The 23,707-nt window shown below is 34.6% G+C and overlaps 1 protein-coding gene across 1 annotated transcript; it reads right to left on the bottom strand.

The window, feature by feature from the left end:
• Positions 1 to 7,786: 7,786 nt before the first annotated feature.
• On the bottom strand, positions 7,787 to 15,043 carry LOC104233543 (rop guanine nucleotide exchange factor 14). Its single transcript, XM_009786953.2, has 8 exons — positions 14,878 to 15,043; positions 13,496 to 13,653; positions 10,917 to 11,294; positions 10,259 to 10,413; positions 10,101 to 10,175; positions 9,740 to 10,009; positions 9,303 to 9,650; positions 7,787 to 8,731 (listed from the first exon to the last, which is right to left on the bottom strand). Exons 2-8 carry the CDS (start codon positions 13,569 to 13,571, stop codon positions 8,348 to 8,350), a joined length of 1,686 nt encoding a protein of 561 aa, XP_009785255.1. The 5' UTR covers positions 13,572 to 13,653; positions 14,878 to 15,043; the 3' UTR covers positions 7,787 to 8,347.
• Positions 15,044 to 23,707: the final 8,664 nt, after the last annotated feature.

Raw genomic sequence — 23,707 nt, 5'->3', positions numbered from 1 at the left:
TATATAGCTTATATACTATATACTATATATATCGAATATACCTTGATATATAATGCACTATACTATATATATATATATATAATAAACTATACTATACACTTAGTATATATAATACACTTAATATATATATATATATATATATATATACAATACTATACTATGCACTAAGTATTAGTGCATTAGCTAATATTATATCGAATATAGCTCTTATATATATATATATACATATATTAATTGATATAATATATATTAATTGATATAAGTTGAGACGTTTTAATTTATTGTTAATATATATATATAGCTTATATACTATATACTATATTATACTATATATATCGAATATACCTTGATATATAGTATAGTGTATTATATAATACACTTAGTATATATGTACTATACTATACTATGCACTAAGTATTAGTGCATTAGCTAATATTATATCGAATATAGCTTATATATATATATATATATATATATATATATATATATATATATATATATATATATATATATATATATATATATATATATTAATTGATATAAGTCGAGACGTTTTAATTTATTGTTAATATATATACATGCATATGAGTAGGTTATAAGTCGATGAATCAATTTACAAGTGTATCAATACCTAAAAGAACTCGTCCCTGTGTTCCGAGCGCTTCATGTTCTTATATATATATATATATATAGACACACACGCACGCTTCGTAGTACTGCTTAACTGCATATATAGCATGTTAGAGTATATTTTAGTCTATTCATCCTTTGTATTACAAAAGTTTTAACGGGTTACATTTATATTATTTAGATAGTAAATACAAAAATAATTTTTAATTTTGACCATTGTTGACCTGAAAAGAGACCAACTTTGGTCGCTAAATATACATAAATTTAAATTAGCGACCAAAGTTGGTCGCTAAATTTAAATCAGATTTATTTATATTTTATATAATAATTAAAATAATAATATAATTGTTAAACGTTAGAACTGGGTCCCAGATTAGCGACCAAAGTTGGTCTCTATTTTTGTAAGCGACCAACTTTGGTCGCTAAATTTGAATTATATTTTTTATATTTTATAATTTTTTTAAATAAAAATATAATTATTAAAATTTTATAACTGGGTCCCATTTTAGCGACCAAAGTTGGTTGCTATCTGCTTACCCTTTAATTAGCGACCAACTTTGGTCGCTAATTTTAAATTATATTTATTTATATTTTATAATTTTTTAAAATAATATTATAATTATTATAAGTTTATAAGTGGGTCCCCCTGTAGCGACCAACGTTGGTGGTCGCTAATTTTAAATTATATTTATTTATATTTTATAATTTTTTAAAATAATATTATAATTATTATAATTTTATAAGTGGATCCCCCTGTAGCGACCAACGTTGGTCGCTAATCTCAGTATACCTTTGACCAAGCAAGTCTGACCAGTCCGGTCAATATTTTGACGAAATTAGAGACCAAGTAGCGACCAACCTTGGTCGCTAATGTATATCAAATAATTATTTTATTATTTTCGCCAATTTAGCGACCAACTTTTGTTGCTTTTCTTGACAGACCAACTTTGGTCGCTAAAGTTTGGTCGCTTTTTTCCGGAATTCTAGTAGTGATCAAATATAAATAAATACAACAATCAGTCAATCAAGAAGTTATCAGGGAACAATTATCCAAAGAAAAGCCAATTCTCTTTTACTAATTCAAGAAAATGAAGTTTAATCTTTTTAGAAATTTATTTACTAATTCGATGTGATTTAAGCAATTCAAACTGTCAATAAGATTACAAATATTCCAAGTATAGCATGCTTTTGGGTCCTAGACTACCCGGACTTAAACATAGTAGTAGCTACGCATGGACTCTCGTCACCTCGTGCGTACATAGCCCCCACAAATAGGAGCACAAATCCAATTAATTCACCTATGGGGACAATTCCCTCTTACAAGGTTAGAAAGGAGACTCACCTCGCTCCGAAGTCCAATGACCGGCTTCCAAGCCCTTCTAACGACTCAAACTGATGCCCCCACGCTCCAAAACTAGCCAACTAACCGGCAAACTAGTAAAAATACACTCTAATATTCATAACAATTCAATTTGTATAAAATCCCAACTCCACTCGAAAAGTTGACAAAATCGCCCTCGGGCCCACGTGCCCGGATTTCAAAAAATTTCGAAGATAAAGTTTACCCATAACCTCACGAACTCAAATATGTAATTTACTCTTAATTTCATGCCCAAAATTATGGTCAAAATCTAAAAATACCTATCATAGGTCTTTCCGCCCAAAACCCCAAATTTCTACCAAATTGTTCTTGCTCAAATCCGTAATAATATCATGTATTTAACTCACAAGGGGTGGAATTAACTTACCTCATGTTTGATGATGAAATACCTCTCTTGAAGCTCTCCAAAAATCGCCCAAACAAGAGTAAAATGGAAGAAAATAGCTAAGACCTCTGATTTAAAGAACCTTACTGCCTCCAGCATTTTCACACCTGTGGTCACACGACCGCTTCTGCGGTTCCGCAGGTGCGGCCCCTCTACCGCTCCTGCGGTTTCTCACCAGGCTGCCCTTTCCACTTCTGCGCCTCAACTACCGCAAGTGCGTTCCCGCCTCTACGGCTACATGACCGTATCTGTGATCTCTTCACTTCTGGCCCAACACCGCATCTGTGTCCCTCCTAGTCGCTTCTGCAGCCGAAGTCTCGCAGGTGCGGTTACACCAGAAGGAAGCAGCTTCGGCTCTTCCTCTAAATTCCAATTCGATCTGCTAACCACCCGGAATCCACCCGAGGCCTCTAGGATCCCGTCCAATCACACCAACCAGTCCTATAACATAACGCGGACTTGCTCGAACAACGCTAAAACTGTGAATCACACTCCATTTCAAACTTGATGAACTTTAGAACTTCGAACTTCTTCATTCGATGATGAAACCTACCAAATCACGTCCGATTGACCTCAAATTTTGCACACAAGTCATATTTGATATTATGGACCTACTTCAACTTCCGAAATCGGAATCCGATCCCGGTATCAAAAAGTCCACCTCTGATCAAACTCATCCAAACCTTCAAATTTTTATCTTTAGCCAAATGACTCCAAAATGAACCACGGACCTCCGAATTCACTCCGATCACTCTTCCAATACCAGAATCACCATACGGAGCTATTCTCAGACTCAAAATCCCAAACGAACATTGATAACATTGAAATGCACTTTAGCCCAAACTCATGAAACTCTTCCAAAAATGCTACTTCCACAATCGGTGTTGAATGTTTTCGGGTCTTCCAAAACCCGATCAGGACATACGCCCAAGTCCGAAATCATTATACGAACCTGTTGGAACCTTCGAATCCTGATTCCCAGGCCGTTTACTCAGAAATTCAATCTTAGTCATTTCTTCCAACTTACAAATTTCGAAATGAGAATTCTCTTTCCAAATCGACTCTGAACTTCCCAAAATTCGATTCCGACCCCGCGTACAAGTCATAATACCTGAAGTGAAGCTGCTCATGGCTTCAAAATGCTGGACGATGCACTAGAGCTCAAAACGACTGGTCGGGTCATTACACATATACACTATTATACAAGATTATACATAATTATACAAAAAAAATTGTCTTCGTCTTCTTTCTTGCATTTTTTCTAAAATTTAACTCAAATCTTGCTAAAATCTACTCCAAATCACTTCAATTGAACTCCTTTTGATATTTTCAATCAATTAGAACAACACCCAATCCAAACAACTAACAAACTCAAAAAAATCTTATTTTTGAAAGCAAAACTTTGAATGGCCTTCAATGGTGAAATGTTGAATCTTCAATTTTCTTATATTGCAACCAGGTGACACAGGGAAGAAGCAGTAATGGCGGATGGCCCTTTGAAGTATATGTAAAAGATGTGAGAAGAAAAGAGAATGAAAGCAATGGTTGTGAGAACATAGATTTAATTCCATAGCTTTTAGAAGCAATGGTTGTAAGAAAACAGATTTTGAATTTGCTAGTGCTTTTAAAATATATACATATGGGCTAGGTCAGGTAAAACTTAAAAATATGAGCCATTTTTTGTTATGGTGTGAAGTCAAGTGTATTTTCTTGTAATTCTTTCTAAAATTAATACATAATTTCTTTCTTAATTTAACGATTTTGAAACTAACTAAATACTGAGTATTAAATATTTTCTTATTTGAGTTAGACCCCTAATAATTAAGAATTTAAAGTCAAGTAAGATTTTATTTGTATAGTTCATTATGTGAATTCTATATTTATATGTTCGCAATAATGAATATAATCTACCATGTTGTTCTCTTTATTTATTTAGTTATTTATTTTACTTTATTCTTTTTATAGAGAATTCAGATGTACATCCGGTATTGCCCAAGATAATCACAATGGAAAAGTGTGTGTTTTCAAATATCATTCGCGTTTTTTACCCTTTTAAAATATCGTTTACACTAGACAAAATGGTCTATTGATTATTCTCCTAGCTAATATTTAGGAGTTTTAAATTAAATCAAATTTATTACTTATTATATCTTTCCTTCTTTGAATTAAGTAAGAAGTCCTTGTAATTAGGACATTAATATCAATAAAATTTAATTTATATAATTTGCAATTAAAGTATAATTAAATAACATCAATTCTTTATGTTTATGAATTATTTACAATTGAGCTCTTTTAGTGCAAAAGAGATTGTACAATTGTGCTAAATTTTAGGTGAACCATGTGTAAAAAATAAAAAAATAAAATAAAAAACTAAAGAAAGAGGCATTTTACTTTTTTTTATTATCCCAAATCAGTAATTAACCTACAAATGCTAGGAGTAGTCTACGTGAGATTGGTCCACTAACTGTTAATTTTATTCTTCGATCAATAATTTGCTTAGATATAAATAATACTAATATAGATTCCAAAACATAATTAGAAAAAATAATTATAAAAATATTTAATAATAGCAAGAGAAAGAGAGAAATAAAAGTAATTGACAGAAGTCATTTACTAACACTACGACAAACATAAAATATAAAAGTTTAATTTTTCATCATTTGACAAAAGAATTTTTGCGGATAAAGATATAGTTATAATTAAATATTTAATATGTGGTGTGAACCAATATTAATAATTTGATTCCTAAGAAAATAAATTATTATTTTTAGCGATTAAAAAAGATAATTAAGTATTTAAATTAAAAGAAATCAGAATATAAAACAACTCAGTTATAATATTAAGAATTAAATTGGTTAAAATGCAAACTTTAAGAAAGAATGAAATAGTAGAAGACAAAATATATTCATAAAGATCTGTCAGCTGGGAAACAATGTAACACATTTGTATATCATGTTATAAGAGATGTACAATTACGAAATAATGTACAACTAATTTAAATAAATTTATTATCTACACATATTTAGAAGATATTGAAGACAATTACTATGTTAGTGTGAGAAATTATTTTCATCATTTAAAGAATATTTTATTTTATTTTAACATTAATGTATATAATTTTAATTGATAAATATTATATACACGTGCAACGCACGTATAATAAAACTAGTATTCTTAAATACAAGCTCTATGGCATCGGCAATGTTATTGAAATTTAAGAAATATTGGGATGAAGTGCATATTTTGATGGGTATAGCTGCTATCTTTGATCCGAGGTATAAGATGAGGTTGGTGGAGTTCTATCTTACACATATTTATGGTGGAGAAGTTGCTTCAGATAAAATTCAAGAAGTTCGAAACTATTGTGTTGATCTCTTTCAAGAATATAAGAGTAGAGGAGCTTAGTCATCCCAAGCATCTTGTTCTAGTGAAGTTGTTGGTCATGTTGAGGGTGACCGACTGTCTAGTTTTGATAGGTTTGTCGCGTCGAGTAGCTCGAACGTGGATACAAGATCGGAATTGAATTTTTATTTAGAAGAAAATGTGCTACCCCGCACACCATGATTTGACACTTTAAGTTGGTGGAAGACAAACGGATTAAAATTTCCTACTCTACAAAAAATGGCTCGTGACCTTTTAGCCATTCCTGTCTCTACCGTTTCTTCAGAATCGGCATTTAGTACTAGTGGGAGATTGATTAGTCCACATCGTAGTAGACTTCATCCTACTACATTGGAGGCTTTAATGAGTGCTCGCACTTGGTTATGGAACGAAATAAATGGTAAGTGATTTTTTCAATGACTTGTAATGTTAATAGTGATTTTCAAATTTTAATACTATATATGTTTCTTTTTAGGTTTGGCTTCAACGGTCGACAAAGTTTTATGTCCAACATTACTTGACGAAGAGGAAGAGTCGGATTCAAGTGGTCGCTAGAAGAGGAAGAGAATGTCATTTGTTGATAGATTTTGTTGAGTATAGACTTGTTGTCTTGCTGAATAGACTTTGTAGTTTGTTAAAGCTACTGCTCCTATGCCTTTTGAGATGTGTTTTTGCTTCAACACTATGGTCTATGGTCCAACGTTGTTGGTTCTGATTCTGTATCCATTGCTTCAGCATCTGAGATGCTGCATCTCCTTCATTCTGCTCCTTGCTTTCGTAAAATATCCATCTGCCTTTGAATTATAGTCAAAATTTTGAGCTACTTGAAATGTAAAAAGAAAATTGGTTCTGTAAGTTTATTTGATGTTGCTTAACCTTATTTTATGATTGCAGAGGCTTGGATTACATATTTGTCTGCAATGATATGAAATAATCTTTTAAAAAGTAAATCTTCAACTATAATCCATGCTTTTTAATACTTGTGGTTTCATTGCAATTGCAATTATGTATGGCTATTGTAGCATCAATTCTTATGATAGCTTGTAAAATTACATCTTTCTGCATTTTTTTCCCATAGGGTTGAGAAAGTTGAGAATAGAAAAGAGTTCAACTTGACTTATCAAAAAGAAAAATGAGAATTCAACGTGTGGACAAAAAATTCCTCTCTTATTGACATCTTATAATGTTGTTTTTTGTTTCTGAATACACCTCTTTATTTTGGATTTATGCAATTTGACCTCTACAATATAATGTTATTTTCTTGGCCCCATTAATTCAACTGCTGTTTAGGTCTAAAGTTTTCAGTTTTTCCCCATAATCTATAGAACAACTTTATTATTTTAATATCTTGTGAATTGCTAGCTATAAAAAGAAGGTTAAATTATCTAAAGCTTGTGAAATAAAGAAGCCATATTACAAGTTAACTTTGCGGCCAGATTAATTTTTTTTTAAAAAAAGACAAGCTTTCAATTCAATAATAAAATCACTTTGCCTACTCACATGCAGTGAAAAGAGGAAACAGACAATTATAGCACATAAAAGTATGGCCAATTAGTAATTGCCAAAACATAAACGCGTAAAAAGTTTGGCCTACGTAGTAAAAAATCAGATTTAAGTCTAGCTTTTTAAAAAAGAAAGAAATTTTATAATTAAAAAAAAAAAATCGGGTGCAGGGCGGGGCGGGTGAATGCGGATTTAAATCCTATGCGGGGCGGATGGGTTTAAATTTTGCGGGTCCAGACAGAACCCGCCCCGCCTGCCATTCCTAGATTTACCTTCACTTTCTGATCGTCAACACAATGTGCTCAACTGCCTGGTATTCATCCGAAGAAAGAAATTTGACGTTCAAAGTAGCATCAAGATAAGTTAGTCAAATATCACATGAATCTGTTTTTGTTGAACTTGACCCTAATTTTCTCTGTATTTATTTATTTGTTTTTTTATCTTGTGTTTTGAGAAAGTGACGATTCAAGAAGTAAGTTTGACTTGCTTCGTTATTGCCTTGAGCATACTGATAAAAACCCACCTTTATTTGTGTTTAAACTATGGGTTGATTCTGAAGGAGGTGGAGAAGAGAGGAACAGACAGACTTTTGTCTGAAGATTATCAACATTAACTACAAGTTTAATAATTTAAAAAAGAAAAAGTGAATATAACTTAAAAACTGACTATCTGGTGCAATTCCTACGGGTTAAACTTAGCTGATGTCTGGGCTTGAGTTGGTTTCCTACTCACAACAGAATCCTTTGTTCTTCCTCGACCCTTCCCTTCTCTATCTTTTCCTTTTACCTTCAAAGAAAGAGGAACTAGCCCATTTAACATGGAACTTAAGGTAACGTAAATATCTAACAAGTTGTGATTCCTTTAAGATGGAAATATTATCCCGGAACGAAACTATTCATGCAGCATTCGCAATGCTCTGACAGCACGAAATGCAATTATATTTCCACCATTGCAAATTGAGGGCAAGCTCCCATAATAACCGCGAAAAATCAGCCTCAAGCTAAGGCTGTTCTTTGACATGGAAATGTGATATATATCTACAGGAAGACTGAGTAAAACTTTGCTTATCAAGGTGAATTTGCAGCAGACATGCTGCTACAAGCTTCTCTGCCAATGCACCACACTCGACTTCTGCTTGGTGTTGCAGTTACCGAACTGATCTTCAATTCAGCAGACTCAATGTCTATATCGGAAGCATTGGTATGGCGAGAATCGCAAGATCTTTCATCAGTTTTATTCATCTGATCAATTAATGAATGCCTCACACGACTAGGTATAGGACTATCTGACAATCCCAGAATTCTTATGCCAGGAAGGTGGCATGCAGCCGCGGGTGAATTAGGATTGCTCAAGTTGTCTTCTTGAAGAATTTCTCCTATCCTAGTTAGGATGCAGAATGCCAAGTTCAAGAGAACCCGAGAGTATGCTTCAAGAATTGAACGTCCAACATCCTACAATGGTTACAACAGAAGAACAAAACAATTAAAAACTCATTGAGCAACCATGAAAATAACAACTAGTCTTTCCTCCCATAATCTTGATATTCTAAAACACGGCATACGCAGCTCATAGCACTAGGGAGATACAATATAAGCTAAAACAACTCAAACGGCAGGACAACTATCCCTGTCCAGTAATTGTGGTGGACAAATATATACAATTGTTTGCTTGGAACAATTAAAGACCCTATTTATAAAGCAACATGACAAAATGGCAATGTTTCTGACCTTCCAGACCTATATTGCCCGACCGGCTACTGTAAGAACAGAATACAAGGATAAGAAACGATTCAACATACAGACAAGAAAGCTATTTCAACTGAAAGATTCTAGTTTGTTTTTTACTAAGAAAAAAATTAGAGGGAAGAGTTCCCTCATCTGAGAACCACCACTCACATTCAATTCCTTCCCACTAATAAAAAAGTTTGAGAATCTCAAGAACTAAAACGAGAACAGAGAAGTGAGTGTATCACAATGCTCTTAGCATATCTTATGGATGTAGCTAGTGAGATATAATTACTACCTTGCCATATTGGATCTTTGTGACATTGAGGAATGTCTGAGGAAGGTTTGGATATTTAATCTTGAGCTGCAGCAGAAGAGTTTCCGCTCTGCTCAATAACACCTCTACCTTGTCCAGTTCAGATATTGGATCTTTTATGAAAGACCAAGATGTTCGTGCAGGAGATTTTCCACCAGCATGTTCTGCTATTTTCTCTTTCCAGGCAAGTATTGCTGCTTCCAACCTGTTAACAGCTTCAAGGGCATTGTGTTCAGATCTTATGTTAAGGGCCACGAACATCGCCTCCACAGATGTTGATTCTGCCGATAGGATCCTGTAAAGTTCCTCCCCTAGACTTGTCCTGCCAGACTGTTAGAGTGAATTGATCTTGTTACTTGTTTCTTATAAACAAAGAAATATATAGTTAAATAATAGCTTTAGTGACATAGGTAACTTACCTTTGGAAGTGCATCTGTAATGATTGTTGGAACAGGCATTTCAGACAAGACGTTTTCATTGATAGCTTTAGCTGCTTTAAATATTTGATTCACCAATTTACCCTGATTCAACAATTTGTCTCTTTCAGGATCAGAGAGCCCAGATATGGGTACCTGGGGTGAGGGAAGCCACCACCTTTTGCTCTGCCCAGCACCTCTGCTTCTTCCTTCTGCTCGGCTACCCACTTCCATGTACCAAAACTCGGTATTAACCATTGAATCCAGAGCTTCCTAGACATTGCAAGAAATGATATTCAGAAATAGAACCAAATTGATGCTAAAGGAAATAGCCCACTTTTCTAGAATTAAAGAGACCACCTACAAGAAGCATGGAGTCCAACTTCTGAAGTGCTGGAAGATTCATATGGATGTCCGCACGAGCTTTTGGAGTCATGATCTGCTCCAACAGCAAGTGGAACTTAGCATAAAAATTTTACTGCGATGAAATACATTCAGTGAAAGGCTAAAAGTCACAGATACCTCCAATTTCTGGCCATTAGAACCATTTTGTTTAGCAGGGACCAACTCAATCATATGGTTTGTAGGAGAGAGCAACCAATCCATTTCTCTCTTCCATTTCCTCTTCCTATCCTCCGCAAGTGGCTCCAATTTCCAGAGCTCTCCAAACACTGATGCTGCAAATCCAGTAACAGTATAATCAGGAGAAAAGAGTAACTGCAAAGTGGAAAAACAGAACAAGTAGAATGATTTCTAAGCTCCATGCAAATCTTTTATGTTCCTTGACGCTCTCCAAATACTTTGTTTGTGTATTCTCAACACTAATTATTATTTATTCTCATCAACATAACTTCTTGTCTGCTGCATCCACACCATCAGAACCTAAAACTGTGACTAGACACAGCTCATAAATCCTTAAATCAGATTTCAGATTGTAAAATTACTTCTAGTTAAACTTGACCAAAACCAAGTTAAGATGCTAGAGTATTGAATATTCATCATTTTATAGCTAGTGTTTCATATTTTGGCTGCTGAAAAATCGTTTCACCGAAGGAAGTTCTAGCTGCATAATATTAGAGAGCTATTCTATTGGCCTGTTAGACTTTTTAGTTGTAACATAATCAAAGAGGTAAGCTAGGGGAATACTAGTGAAGAAAACCAAATTAGTAATCTTTACTACCGGCAAGATTTGTAATGGCATTTGACAGTGCTAATGCAGTGGAAATCCCCTTGCTTCCTCCAGTAACATCTTCCCCAAGTAACAATTTTGCAAATTTTTCTTTCATTGTTTCCACATCTGAAAACTGGGTTGCATAAGCAGGTTTTTCTTTTACATAGTAATGTTGTGGGCTTGCTGAGAAATCCCACTCATCATCCCTCTTCATTGTTGTCCAGTGAGAAGAGAAAGATCCAAAAACATTGTTGCTGGAACTGCTGCTTGAGTCATCGTCGTCCAAGGAATCTGTAATACCTCCGTCACCTCTGCTAGTGACACTTTGATTGTCATATGGCTGACTGTTCAAAATACAGCTTTCAAGGCCATCATATGTTGTAATTTCTGAGTGTTCCATTAAATTAGTAGTCAGATGGAGGGAAGGGTAAAGGCTAATCCAAGAAAACGTACTTATTAATAAGATGTAACGAGAAAAGAATGTTCTAGGGGGCATGATGCTTAAGGTGTTGACTGCAAGACAGAAGAATAAATAGAATGACCGCAAGAACATGCACAATTCATATGGCTTTTAACTAAAGACTTACAGAAGATTTAAAAAATTAAGCATCTTAAATATGCAATTTTACTGTTACTTATACAGCATGATGTTGCACGAACATGACACTACCACCATATTTTATTTGCATGTATGTGGAAATTCATATTTTTATCAATGCAAACTTTTTTCTTTGTTAAAGATGGGACAAATAAAAAAAATGATCAGCTCAATGAACAAATTGTCAAATTACTCTGTCACAAGAAGTAGGATCACTGTTTCTAAATCTATGTCCCTTTCTGAATGGTACACCAATAAAATATCAATACAGATCTAGATCTTCAAACAAGTTCAATTATTGAAGCAGACAATTCCTACTTTTCTGTTGTATCTGTGCTCATAAGAAATAAAGATGATTAGATGTGTATATCAGTTAGCTGTACATCTCTTTTAGAAATAATGGTTGTTCAAAGCTGATTACACTCAAAATAGTAGAAACAAAAGCCAGGAACTGAAAATAGAGTTCCCAACGTAGAAGTTGATACAACCGGACTTATAAGTTCAAAATATCCCTAACTAATGCTGGGGCCACGTAAGACTGTCTATCAACTGGGAAAAGTATATTTTTTTAAGCCTTTGGCAATTCCCAGCATTTGATTTGTTAATTTACTGAGATTAATAAGCATCCACCAAATAACTAACATAACATGGTAATATGTCCAGATTCTAGAAACATTTTCTTCACAAAAGTCAAAGAAACATGTAACAGACGAGGTGGTTAGTAAATGTCCGATTCACAATCTAAATATTAGCATTCACTAACATAAACTGTGACATCTACCCATGATTTTGTGCTAAACCATCCGTAAAGATGAATAAAGATATCATTATCTTTATTAACTATATATATGTTGCAAAATTACCAAGCAGAGAACAAAAGGAAATAACCCAATTTAGAAAAAACATTTTGTTGATGCACAGATGTGATTGGTGCATTTCTTTTTTCTTCTCACGAAAAAAAAGCGCCAATCACATCGGTGCACCCAGCGCATTTAACCATTCATTGAGAAGCTCTAAAAATGCAGTAAACTCTCTCTTCGTGTGCAACCAGATGCATTGGATTGGGCATGTACACACAAGATAAGTTTTTATTCACCATGAAATGAAATTGCTATAGTACTTGGCATTTATTCTGTCATCTACAGTTCTTTTTTAGTAGGTAAAGGTTCTGTTTTTTACAGTTATATTTGAAAGAAGCAATAAAAACTGTAGGGCAACATCTTTACGAACACTCCAAAGAGTCAAATTAATATCCTAGAATGGGAGGATAGCATGGTCACAACCTTCCCAGTACCCTGACACAAACGTGAAGTAATTGAATATGTCATGGTCAAAATGCATATGCTTTAAAATGGAGGGCCATAGGAACAGAGCATTAATGCAACAGGACCCAGTACCCAGACCCTTCTTTACTACTACTGCTCTTTCATATCAATGGCATGTCCATTTATAATGGTCTCCACAAATTTTTCTAGGGCGTGGACAATCTCTGGTCCTTGTAGCAAAATTGTACAGAATGGCCAATTTATAGCTTTAGGTCCTTTTAGTTTTCTTTTGAAATGCAGCATTATAACAACTAATCCATGTGTTAAATACATTACCAACAAATAGAAAACATAACAAAGTTTTTTGTATGACCCACTCACCACACCTGAAAAACAACCCAACAGAGAAAACACTAGAGATTGTTGGGCAACATTTTGTGGAACTTTTAACATTTTGAGGCAGATTCAAGATTTGAACTTTATGGGTTTGGGATATCACTGAACACTAATCATTTGAGTTACTAGGTTCAACATTTAATATTTGTACATATTTCTCAATACATATGCAGGGTCTGTGACAAAGCTACTGCTGAACCTATACCTTACCTTGTAAATCTGCCCCCCAACATTCTGTATAATTTTAACAACTACGCCTCAATCAGAATCAAGTTAGGAATATATCCAAGTAGTAAAACTTTGAGACTCCATAAGAGAGAAAAGCTTACTCTCATTTTCATCAAAGTCAATGCTAATCTCTCTATCTCTTGTACAGCAGGCAAGTCTCCTCCTCATGAGTACCATCTTTACCAATCTTAGTTACTCCTTGACTAAATGTACTTGATATAACAAAGGATTATCTCTAAAATTGCTGCTCAACAACCACCTGAACCAACCAACAGTGAAAATGTTAGAGAAAGTTCAATATGACAAAACATGGCAAAATACAATTAATGCAACTGTTAACATTTTGAAAAAGACAAGGAGAAAAGGATTTAATACCCTCACTGTCATTATTATGGTGATTTGGAGTAAAAGCTACCTCTAATGAAGAAATTACGAAAATGAAGGCACTTGAATATTAATGAACTCACAATTAACCAAACCCCTTTATCAAAATTTGGTCCTCTATTTCCAAAGCTAGGAAATTGATTGATCCACTCACCCATTTAAGAACTTTAATGAAACAAATTATTTTGATGACTTAATTAGTTACATGTTGGACTCAACAAGTCAATTTTAGCTAACTTCACAATCCAGCTTCCCAACCTAGTCTGGCCAAAAAGGACAAAAATAAAAAAAGTAACGGACCCAAAAACCAATCAAATCAGAGTATCATATAAGTAAAAGATTTGTTATGAGTGGGCCCAGTTTCCTAAGGCTCCGATTTGACTCAGAGCTCAAAAATACTATACTTTCTCAAAATCTGTGAGTCCGTCATGGTCACCGGGCTCGAGTCTTGAAATATAAAATAAAAAAAGAACAAATTTATAAATTTAGAAATAACTTTAAATTCTTTTATTTTACTCACAAATATCACAATCCCATAAACATTTTGCCCTTAACCTTTTAAGACCATAAATTTCGAGAGTATTCTGCTTTTTTTCTTAAACTTCGTGCGTTCATCATTGTGCTAAAGAAAAATTTTAAAAATAGGGCAAAAACAGAACCTTTTAGCGTAATAAAAAAATCGCTTTTGTGATGAAAAAGTCAGAAAAAGGCAAGAATCGTGTCAGAAGCTTCAGATTTATTTTTAAGGGGATTTTTCATGGATTCTCAAATATCAACACAGAAAATCAGAATAATGCAATTTCTTTTGAAAACATTGCATCTAAAAACTAACAGAAGGGCAAGACAAATATTAATCCCCCCCCCTCTCCCTCACACGTTAGCCACCGACAAATTTGGAGTTGATTTTGGAATTTAGTGTGCTTTGTGCAGAACAAACGCCACATAAGGATAAGCAAAAAGGAAGTTAAAAGAAAATATAGTAATCTCTTAGCTTTTTTTCTTTTATGGAAAAAAGGAAAATAAGAGAAGCTGACAAATGAAGAAAGATATAGAAGAAGAAGAAAAGGGAAAGCAATGGAGAGTGATAAGAAGAACAGACCTTTATTTGATCAAATGAAGAGCCTTCATTCTTCTATTTGCAAAATGGGTTATCTACAGATTCTTAGTACTGAGAAGAAAGATGATTTTATTGGTCTGGTGAGAAGTGTGAACGGTGGAATATATAAAGAGGGTAAAAGAATGCAGAAAAGACAAGATTGGAGAAGAAAGGAAATGAGTGAGGGAGGGAGGGTATTAAAAGAATCTACAGAAAGTAGTAGACCAGTAGAAGTAGACAGAGAGAGTGTGAGATGGGGAGTGGGTAGAGAGAATATCGTATTGTCTAGCAGATTTATGTGGGGGGAAAAACCCCATGGAGAGTTGGACACGGTGGCGTAGTGGCTAGCGCATTTTTAAGAATTAATCGAAATACTTCACCGGTCACTTTAATTAATTTTTTTAATTAATAATAAACTTGACCATATTAATCTTAATTTCTTTATTGAAAATAAAACAAATACTCATAAGTTATTTATGTTACATTCCGTATTTTAATATTATGATAAGTCGTAGTAATTCATATGAACTTAAAGGGGTTAAGACAATTCATGAGGTTATAGAGGATTCGTGACTATATTATTATAAGACCCCGTAAGCTTAACAACCTTGATATATATATATATATATATATATATATATATATATATATATATATTTGATATGGTATTTTGAGTGGAACATTTTTGTAAAAACAAAAAAAAGGGTTTGAAAAATATGATTTTTATATAGTTATTAATATTACTACTTTTGAATATGCTAAATTGTACACATGATATGAGAAAGTTTATGAGATTTTCTTTATTGTAAAGATAGAAATTATTTCCTCACAAGAAAAGAATGTTACCTTTTTACCATTTTAAGAATTAAGCGTACAAATTTTTTTATTCTTTATATGAGATTAAGAAAATTATAAGTTGAGAAAATATATGTATTTTTACATGGATATTTTAATGAAATAATAGTGTATGAATTTATTTTATATGGTACCACATAACCGTAATAGTACGGTGTATAAATTGTCTTAAAAGTAAATAATATTTTAAGTAATTTGAGATAATCTTAATTATGTGAATAATTGATTAATTAATAATTTTTGTGAAAGATTAATTAGTTAATCATAAAATCTTGGATAAGTCTTTTAGCCCCCCAAATGCGGCAGCCATATACGTGACTCTTTAAGTCACAATTCAAGGTGGCATGGTTTGTGAGATTTGTAGATTAGTAATCCCTAAAGTGAGTCCCTTTTACCTACAGTCGGTTGGGCATTTACATATTTACCATTGTGCTATGACCGGTTGGCAGTCATGCATCTTCATTTACCATCAGGCTACGGTCGGTTGGGCAATTATCACCGGTTGGGCATCATTATTTACTACCGGTTGGACAGTCATATATTTACCACCGTACAAAAGCCGGTCGGACAGTTATCACTGATTAGTTGGGCAGTCATGTATCATACGATATAGATAATAGTCTCAAAGAGAAGAATATATATATATATATATATATATATATATATATATATATATATAAGAATATATATAACAGGCTCACTCCCATGGTGCTGGAAATCATACATTACTTTTACATAAAAATTGGAGTACTTTTCTTGGTCTCTAGTCTCCTAGAATAGTTTGTATTTGCTGGTAGCGTTTAGAGATTAAGTTCTTTTTTGATATGCTATCTTTTGAAAATGAAATTGTAGCCAGGACATGGAAAAGTTTTTCTTTTGGAACTGAAATATCTAAAATACCATGATCAAGGAAGAACATTAATAGAAAAAAAAAACATAATTTTGCGCATTACATTGGTAATATGTGGCACCTTCACGTGTTTACTAGTTGTTTTATTGGAAAGATTGTTGTTTTACTTCTTAGTTGTGTTAGTGTGGTACCCTAATCGGGGAGCATGTGTGAGAGTAGATGAAGATCAGTTTATTTGCTGCCTTTTCTGTCTTACATACTTAGTATATTATTCGTACTAATATCTTTTTGTTGGTGACACTGCATTCATGCTTATAGGTATATATAATCAGTTTGATGAGCCATCATAATAGACGAGATTGACATTCAGCGAAGGATCGGTAAGTGTCACGACCCAAAATACCTCCGTAGGAGTCGTGATGACACCTAATCTCTAAACTAGGTAAGCCTAATATTAACTGAAATAACCTTGATATTTGCTAATTTTAAGTTAACTAACTCTGAAAATTTACAACTCCCAAAACCGGCGGTACAAGTCATAAGCTTTTCTAAGAGTGGTTATACAATATAAATACTTCGTTGTCCCGAAACAAAGGAACAAATGGAAAATAAATACAAATAAAGGTGACTCTGAGGCTTGCGAACGCAGAAGTAGGTTTACCTTGAGTCTTCACTATATCGACCCGCACAGCTACTACCGATCAATACCTAGATCTGCACATAAAAAATATACAGAAGTGTAGTATGAGCACACCACAGTGGTGCCCAGTAAGTATCAAGACTAACCTCGGTGGGGTAGTGACGATCAATAGTCAAGACACCTATTGGTCAAATGAAATGAACAGAATATGATAATAAAATATCAAGATAAAGATAACGAGGTAATATCAACAGCGGAGAGAAATCAAAATACAAACAGTAGGGACGCTAAAGGGACAACACGGATAGTAACAAACGTTAACCAAGTAAATCAGATAACCAAGTAAATCAACACAGACATAACAGAGATACAGACAAGTAAAAATGAATTCAAATAAAGGAGGCAATGTCAACTCAATCAATCACATCATGTCTATACAAAATCCCGACCATCTAAATCCTTGGTTTCTCATGTCATAACCTCAACTTCCGAACTTTCAGCACACATGACACCTTGTGCCCACATATTTTCCATTTCACTTTTCACAACAAAATTCACATGTTACTCAATATATAATGTCCGTACAAATACAATCAAGATGTTCAAGAAGTCTCATTTACATAACATAAGGTAAATTCCAATTTTCTAAATCAGTTAGGAAAGTCAGCGAGCAAAGATGAAGTTGTTTTTAGAAATCATTTGAGTAAAAAAGAAAATACCCTTTTTTAATTAAAATGTAACGTCGATTGAATTATTACCTTTTAACATGGTATTTAAGAAATTAACTTAGTAGAAATTCCTTTTTAAGTAAAATACAACCTCAGACGGTTTAAGGGGATATAATTGAGAAACTAATTGAATTAAAGGTGTAACAATTATTAAAATTTGTGTTGGAATATATACCACAGCGGAAGCAATAACAGAATCTTATTTACGTGTAATCTAAACAACTAGCACGTATGGAGATTTTAGGATTACCTCTTGAAGCGTAAACACAACAAATCTATGTCGTTCTCCAGTTCCTCAGTTGAAAACACACTAGCAGATTTTCACAGTCTTCTACTGTTACCCAAACAATAACCGAAAATAGAGAATTTTGGGTGGGCAAAATTCTAGTAGAAACCGCAGTCAGAATCATGTAAAAAAACGTCCAGCCCTTATATCCATATATATAGCTGCGTTTTTTAGGTCAAAACCGTTTCAAAACCTGTTAGATTTCCTTCTCCCACTAAGGGACGGTTTCCACGTTTTCTTTCCCACTAAGTAACAGTTTCCACTATTTTCTATTATTTAGGCACAGTAGGGACCACAAAATTTAATTAACAAGGCTTCCTATTATGATATTAATTTCGAAATTCTGAAACTAATTTCCATCATAATAAATTACGAATTGTTCCACTAAAAATTTGTAATTGCACTCCTTAGTTCAATTTCGAAATTCTTCCATAAAACCTTATTTAACTCCCCATGTTAAGATTCAGATACTAATCAATCAAATTAAATTACTGACTATTTAATTTATTGATTACTTCCTTTAGACTTACACTTAACTTATTTCATGTGTCGGATACAAAATCCACCGGCCGGGTTTACACATGAAAACTTATAAGCTTTCATAAAGGAGTATCATCAATCTCAAAATCGAGACATGGATTCCATCAACTAATTATTACTTCGCCAATGTATATCATTGTTATCCAATTTACCAGGCTTATTGACTCGCGAAAGAATCCTGCCTTTTAATAAATCAAAACAACAAGTGACATACACAACTAATAATAATTATATCAGGATTAAGAGTATAAGTACATTAAATGGACTAGAGAAATTATTTTATAAAGTCAATATAAAATACTCATCTCTACTTGATCCGTTCAATACATACAAAATGTACTAGCACAAGAAGTTGGAATTAAACCATTCCCATAATCAAGATAAATTATATTTAATCTTGTGCTACAATCATTCCGATGATTTGTCCAATTCCATCATTAGATTGTGAACATTAACTTTTATGTCTTACAAGAACCGATGATTTAATCTTCCGTGTATAAGCTAAACTCTATACACTAAATCATCTACTATGTAAGCAATGGACGCACAAACCAACACATGATCTATTTAAAATGAAACTTTATTGAATTTAAACAAGTAAATAAATAATTGTTCATAAAGAATACTATAACAATACGCATGGCTTATAGTATATTCTAACAATCTCCCACTTAGACTAATAACCATGCGTCTACAATTTTGACACCCATTCCTTCTACATGCTTATCAAAAGTCTTCTGTGGTAAGCTCTTAGTAAACGGATCTGCCAAGTTGTTCTCTGACGCAATCTTGGTGACCACTACATCCCCTCTCTGCACTATATCACGAATTAAATGATATTTACGCTCAATGTGCTTTGCCCTCTTATGGCTTCGTGGCTCCTTTGAATTTGCAACCGCACCACTATTATCAAAGTAAAGCGTAATTGGCGCTTGAATCGAAGGAACCACACCCAACTCTCTCAGGAAGTTACCGAGCCAAACTGCCTCTTTGGCTGCCTCAGAGGCTGCCACATATTCGGCTTCCATGGTGGAATCAGCAACACAAGTTTGCTTGATACTCCTCCAACTTATGGCTCCACCTCCAAGAGTAAACACATTACCTGAGGTAGACTTTCTAGAATCTCTGTCTGATTGGAAATCCGAATCAGTATACCCAATAGGTACCAGGTCATCCGATTGGTAGATCAACATGTAATCCCTAGTCCTTTTCAGGTACTTGATTATATGTTTAACCGCCGTCCAATGCTCTTTCCCAGGATTAGACTGAAATCTGCTAACAACGCCAACGGCAAAGCAGATATCAGGCCTAGTGCATAACATAGCATACATGAGGCTCCCCACAGCTGATGCATAAGGGACCGCCTTCATCTTTTCTATCTCTTCATCAGTCTTAGGAGACTGATCTTTAGATAGAGAAATTCCATGTCTGAAAGGAAGGAATCCTTTCTTGGAATCATGCATGCTAAACCTGGAGAGTATTGTATCAATATAAAGACCTTGGGACAAGCCTAATATCCTTTTCTTGCGATCTCGCAAGAGTTTGATCCCAAGGATATGAGCCGCTTCTCCCAAATCTTTCATATCAAAATGTGTGGACAACCACTGCTTAACTGAATTCAACATGCCCACATTATTTCCTATGAGCAGTATGTCATCTACATATAAGATCAAAAATGCCACTTTGTCCCCATCCCACTTTTTGTATACACAAGATTCGTTAAGACACTGATCAAAACCAAAAGTTTTAATCGCCTTATCAAAACAAGTGTTCCATGCCCTAGATGCCTGTTTTAGTCCATAAATGGACCTTTTAAGCTTACACAACATGTGCTCTTTGCCACTTTCCATAAAACCGTCTGGTTGCATCATATAGATGCACTCATCAAGACTTCCATTAAGGAAAGCTGTCTTGACATCCATTTGCCAAATCTCATAATCATAATGAGCAGCAATGGATAAGAGAATCCTTATAGACTTAAGCATGGCTACCGGCGAGAAGGTTTCCTCATAGTCAATCCCTTCTTTCTGAGTAAACCCTTTCGCTACAAGCCTTGCTTTAAAAGTTTGTACTTTTCCGTCTACACCTCTCTTTTTCTTATAGATCCATTTGCATCCAATGGGTTTAACCCCATCAGTTGGTTCTACAAGATCCCAAACCTGATTAGAGTACATAAACTCCATCTCTGATTTCATAGCAGCAACCCACTTATCGGCATCCTTATCATATAGTGCTTGGTCGTAATTGACAGGTTCGGAGGTAGGCTCCTCAGGGATCCTATCATATGATTCTCCCAAAAACGTGTAACGAACTGGCTGTCTTATTTCTCTCCCACTACGACTACGCACTACATCAGTTACAACTACATCACGTTGATTTTGTGGTTGAACCACAACATCATTAGGAACCTGAGTCTCCATGCTATCCACAGGGATATCAACGACTTCTTCCTATTGTGCAGTCTGCTCAACATGACTCCCACTACTTTGTGGTAGTATGACTGCAGGCACTTGTTCTTGTGGTACATTAAGTCTATTGACATTTCTCCCACTACTAAAGTGCAATGGTATGTCAAAATCGACTTTCGGGGTTTGGATATGGTCATTTTGATTTTCAGATGACTAAGTTTCCATTCCTTTGCTAAGTTCCTGTAAAACGAGTTTACTACTAGGAACATGGTTCATCAAATAGTCATCTTCTAGAAACTTGGCATTTGTGCTAACAATTACCTTTTTCTCTTTAGGACAATAGAATAAACCACCTTTCGTCCCTTTTGGATAACCTATAAACACGTATACATCCGTTCTTGCCTCCAATTTATCTGTTTTCCCCTTTAGCACATGTGCCGGACAACCCCAAACTCGAATATGCCGTAGACTAGGCTTGCGCCCAGTCCACAATTCTGTAGGGGTCAAGGGTACTGACTTTGAAGGAACTAAGTTCAGAACATAATTCGCCGTTTCTAAGGAATGTCCCTAAAAAGACGAAGGCAAATCGGAATAACTCATCATTGATCTAACCATTTCCATAAGAGTCGTATTTCTTCTTTCAGCTACACCATTTTGTTGTGGAGTTCCAGGTGCAAATAATTGAGATGTAATTCCACATTCTGATAAATAACCAATGAAGTCCGTAGAGAGGTACTCCCCACCACGATCAGATCGTAGTGTCTTGATATGTTTATTATGTCGCTTTTCAGTCTCAGTCTTGAATTCTTTGAACTTTTCAAAATATTCAGACTTTCGACGCAACAAATAAATATATCCATATTTTGAGTAATCATCTGTGAAAGTCACAAAATACTCAAAACCACCTCTTGCTTGGACATTCATTGGACCACACAAATCAGAATGAATTAATTCTAATTTATCACTTGCCCGATTTCCTTTTGAGGGGAAATTTCGTTTTGTCATTTTCCCTTCTAAACAAGATTCACAAGTTGGTAGTGCCTCCACTTTCAATGAACTTAAAGGTCCATCCTTGACCAACCTGGAAATTCTGTTCAGATTTATATGACCCAAACGCAAGTGCCATAAATATGTTTCACTCAATTCAGAAGAACGTTTTCTCTTGCTTGGTAAATCAACATTATTCAGTTCTTTAGGTGGTAACGGTTTAGGAATAGAGTCAACAACAAAAAGACCATTAATCAATGTAGCCGAAGAGAGATAACGCTTATTATGAGTAATAACACATTTATCAACGTCATGACAATTAAAATCATAACCATCTCTCATAGCGCTAGAAACCGAAATTAAATTCCTTCTAACGGAAGGTACATATAATGTGTCTTTTAAAGCTAAAACTCTACCACTACCAAACGAAATACTAATATTTCCTAATGCTAAAGCTGGGGCTGCTGAACCGTCTGCTTGATAAACATTGATTTCTCCTTTACTTAGCCGCCGCGTTACCTGAAACCCCTGCAAATAAGTGCAGATATGATTAGTGGCTCCCGAATCTACACACCATGACATGGTAGAAACAGCCGCTAAAAATGTTTCAACGACAAGTAGATGTAAATCACCTGGTTTATTTTTCAGCTTGGCCAGATAAGTTGGACACTGCTTCTTATGATGCCTGGGCTGCTTGCAGTGATAACACTTGCCCTTAGCCTTTTTCACACCAGCAGTCGCGCCACCAACAGAGGGTTTTTGAGCCTTTTTCTTTTTCTGCCCGCCTCTCGGCTTAGAAGAAGAACCTGCCTCAAAATTCAATGCCACGGGAGGAGCTTGGGACTTGATAATAGTCTCTGCCGACTGCAGCTCATTCAACAATTTCGCAAGGGACAAATCCATTTTGTTCATGTTATAATTCAGGCGAAATTGCTGAAAACTGTCAGGCAAAGTCTGCAGGATCATTTCAACCTGCGTGTCCTTATCAATGTTAGCTCCAAGGACCTCCAGTTCATTCAGAAGACTCATCATCTTCAGAACATGGTCCCTGACCGATGAACCTTCAACCATTTTGGTATTCAGAAGGGCTTTCATGGCAGTCTGCTTAGCCGCACGATTCTGATCTCCGAACATTTCTTTGAGATTTTCCAGAATGTCATAAGCAGACTCCATCGACTGATGCTGATGTTGCAGAACATTCGACATGGATGCCAAAATGTAACACCGCGCCATCTCATCAGCCTTAATCCATTTCTGGTAAGCCTTCTGTTCATCATCTGTGGCATCATCTCCAGGTTTTTCTGGACACACCTCATCGAGCACAAATTTGTACTCTTCAGCAATTAGAACAATATCCAAATTTCGTTTCCAATCAACATAATTTGGACCCTCAAGTTTGTTTTGGGTAAGAATGGCAGTAAGGGGATTAAAAGCAGTCATTGTTAATCTGGGAGACATTAAATATTTAAATAGATCAAATCAGTTTGTATTATGAACATTAAAATTCAAAACACATTATATATATACAATCTATGCACC

This window comes from Nicotiana sylvestris, chromosome 8, assembly GCF_000393655.2.
Source record: "Nicotiana sylvestris chromosome 8, ASM39365v2, whole genome shotgun sequence".
Classification (NCBI taxonomy): domain Eukaryota; kingdom Viridiplantae; phylum Streptophyta; class Magnoliopsida; order Solanales; family Solanaceae; genus Nicotiana; species Nicotiana sylvestris.
The sequence above is the reverse complement of the archived record's forward strand: the minus strand, read 5'-3'. Positions and strand labels throughout refer to the sequence as shown.

Bases quoted from the DNA above. Each gene is read 5' to 3' on its own strand.
- LOC104233543 (XM_009786953.2), bottom strand. From the start codon at position 13,571: ATGGTACTCATGAGGAGGAGACTTGCCTGCTGTACAAGAGATAGAGAG. The intron at 11,295-13,495 runs GTAAGCTTTTCT...TGGAACACTCAG, and splicing joins TGACTTTGATGAAAATGAGA to AAATTACAACATATGATGGC. The intron at 8,732-9,302 runs GTAGTAATTATA...TAACCATTGTAG, and splicing joins CAAAGATCCAATATGGCAAG to GATGTTGGACGTTCAATTCT.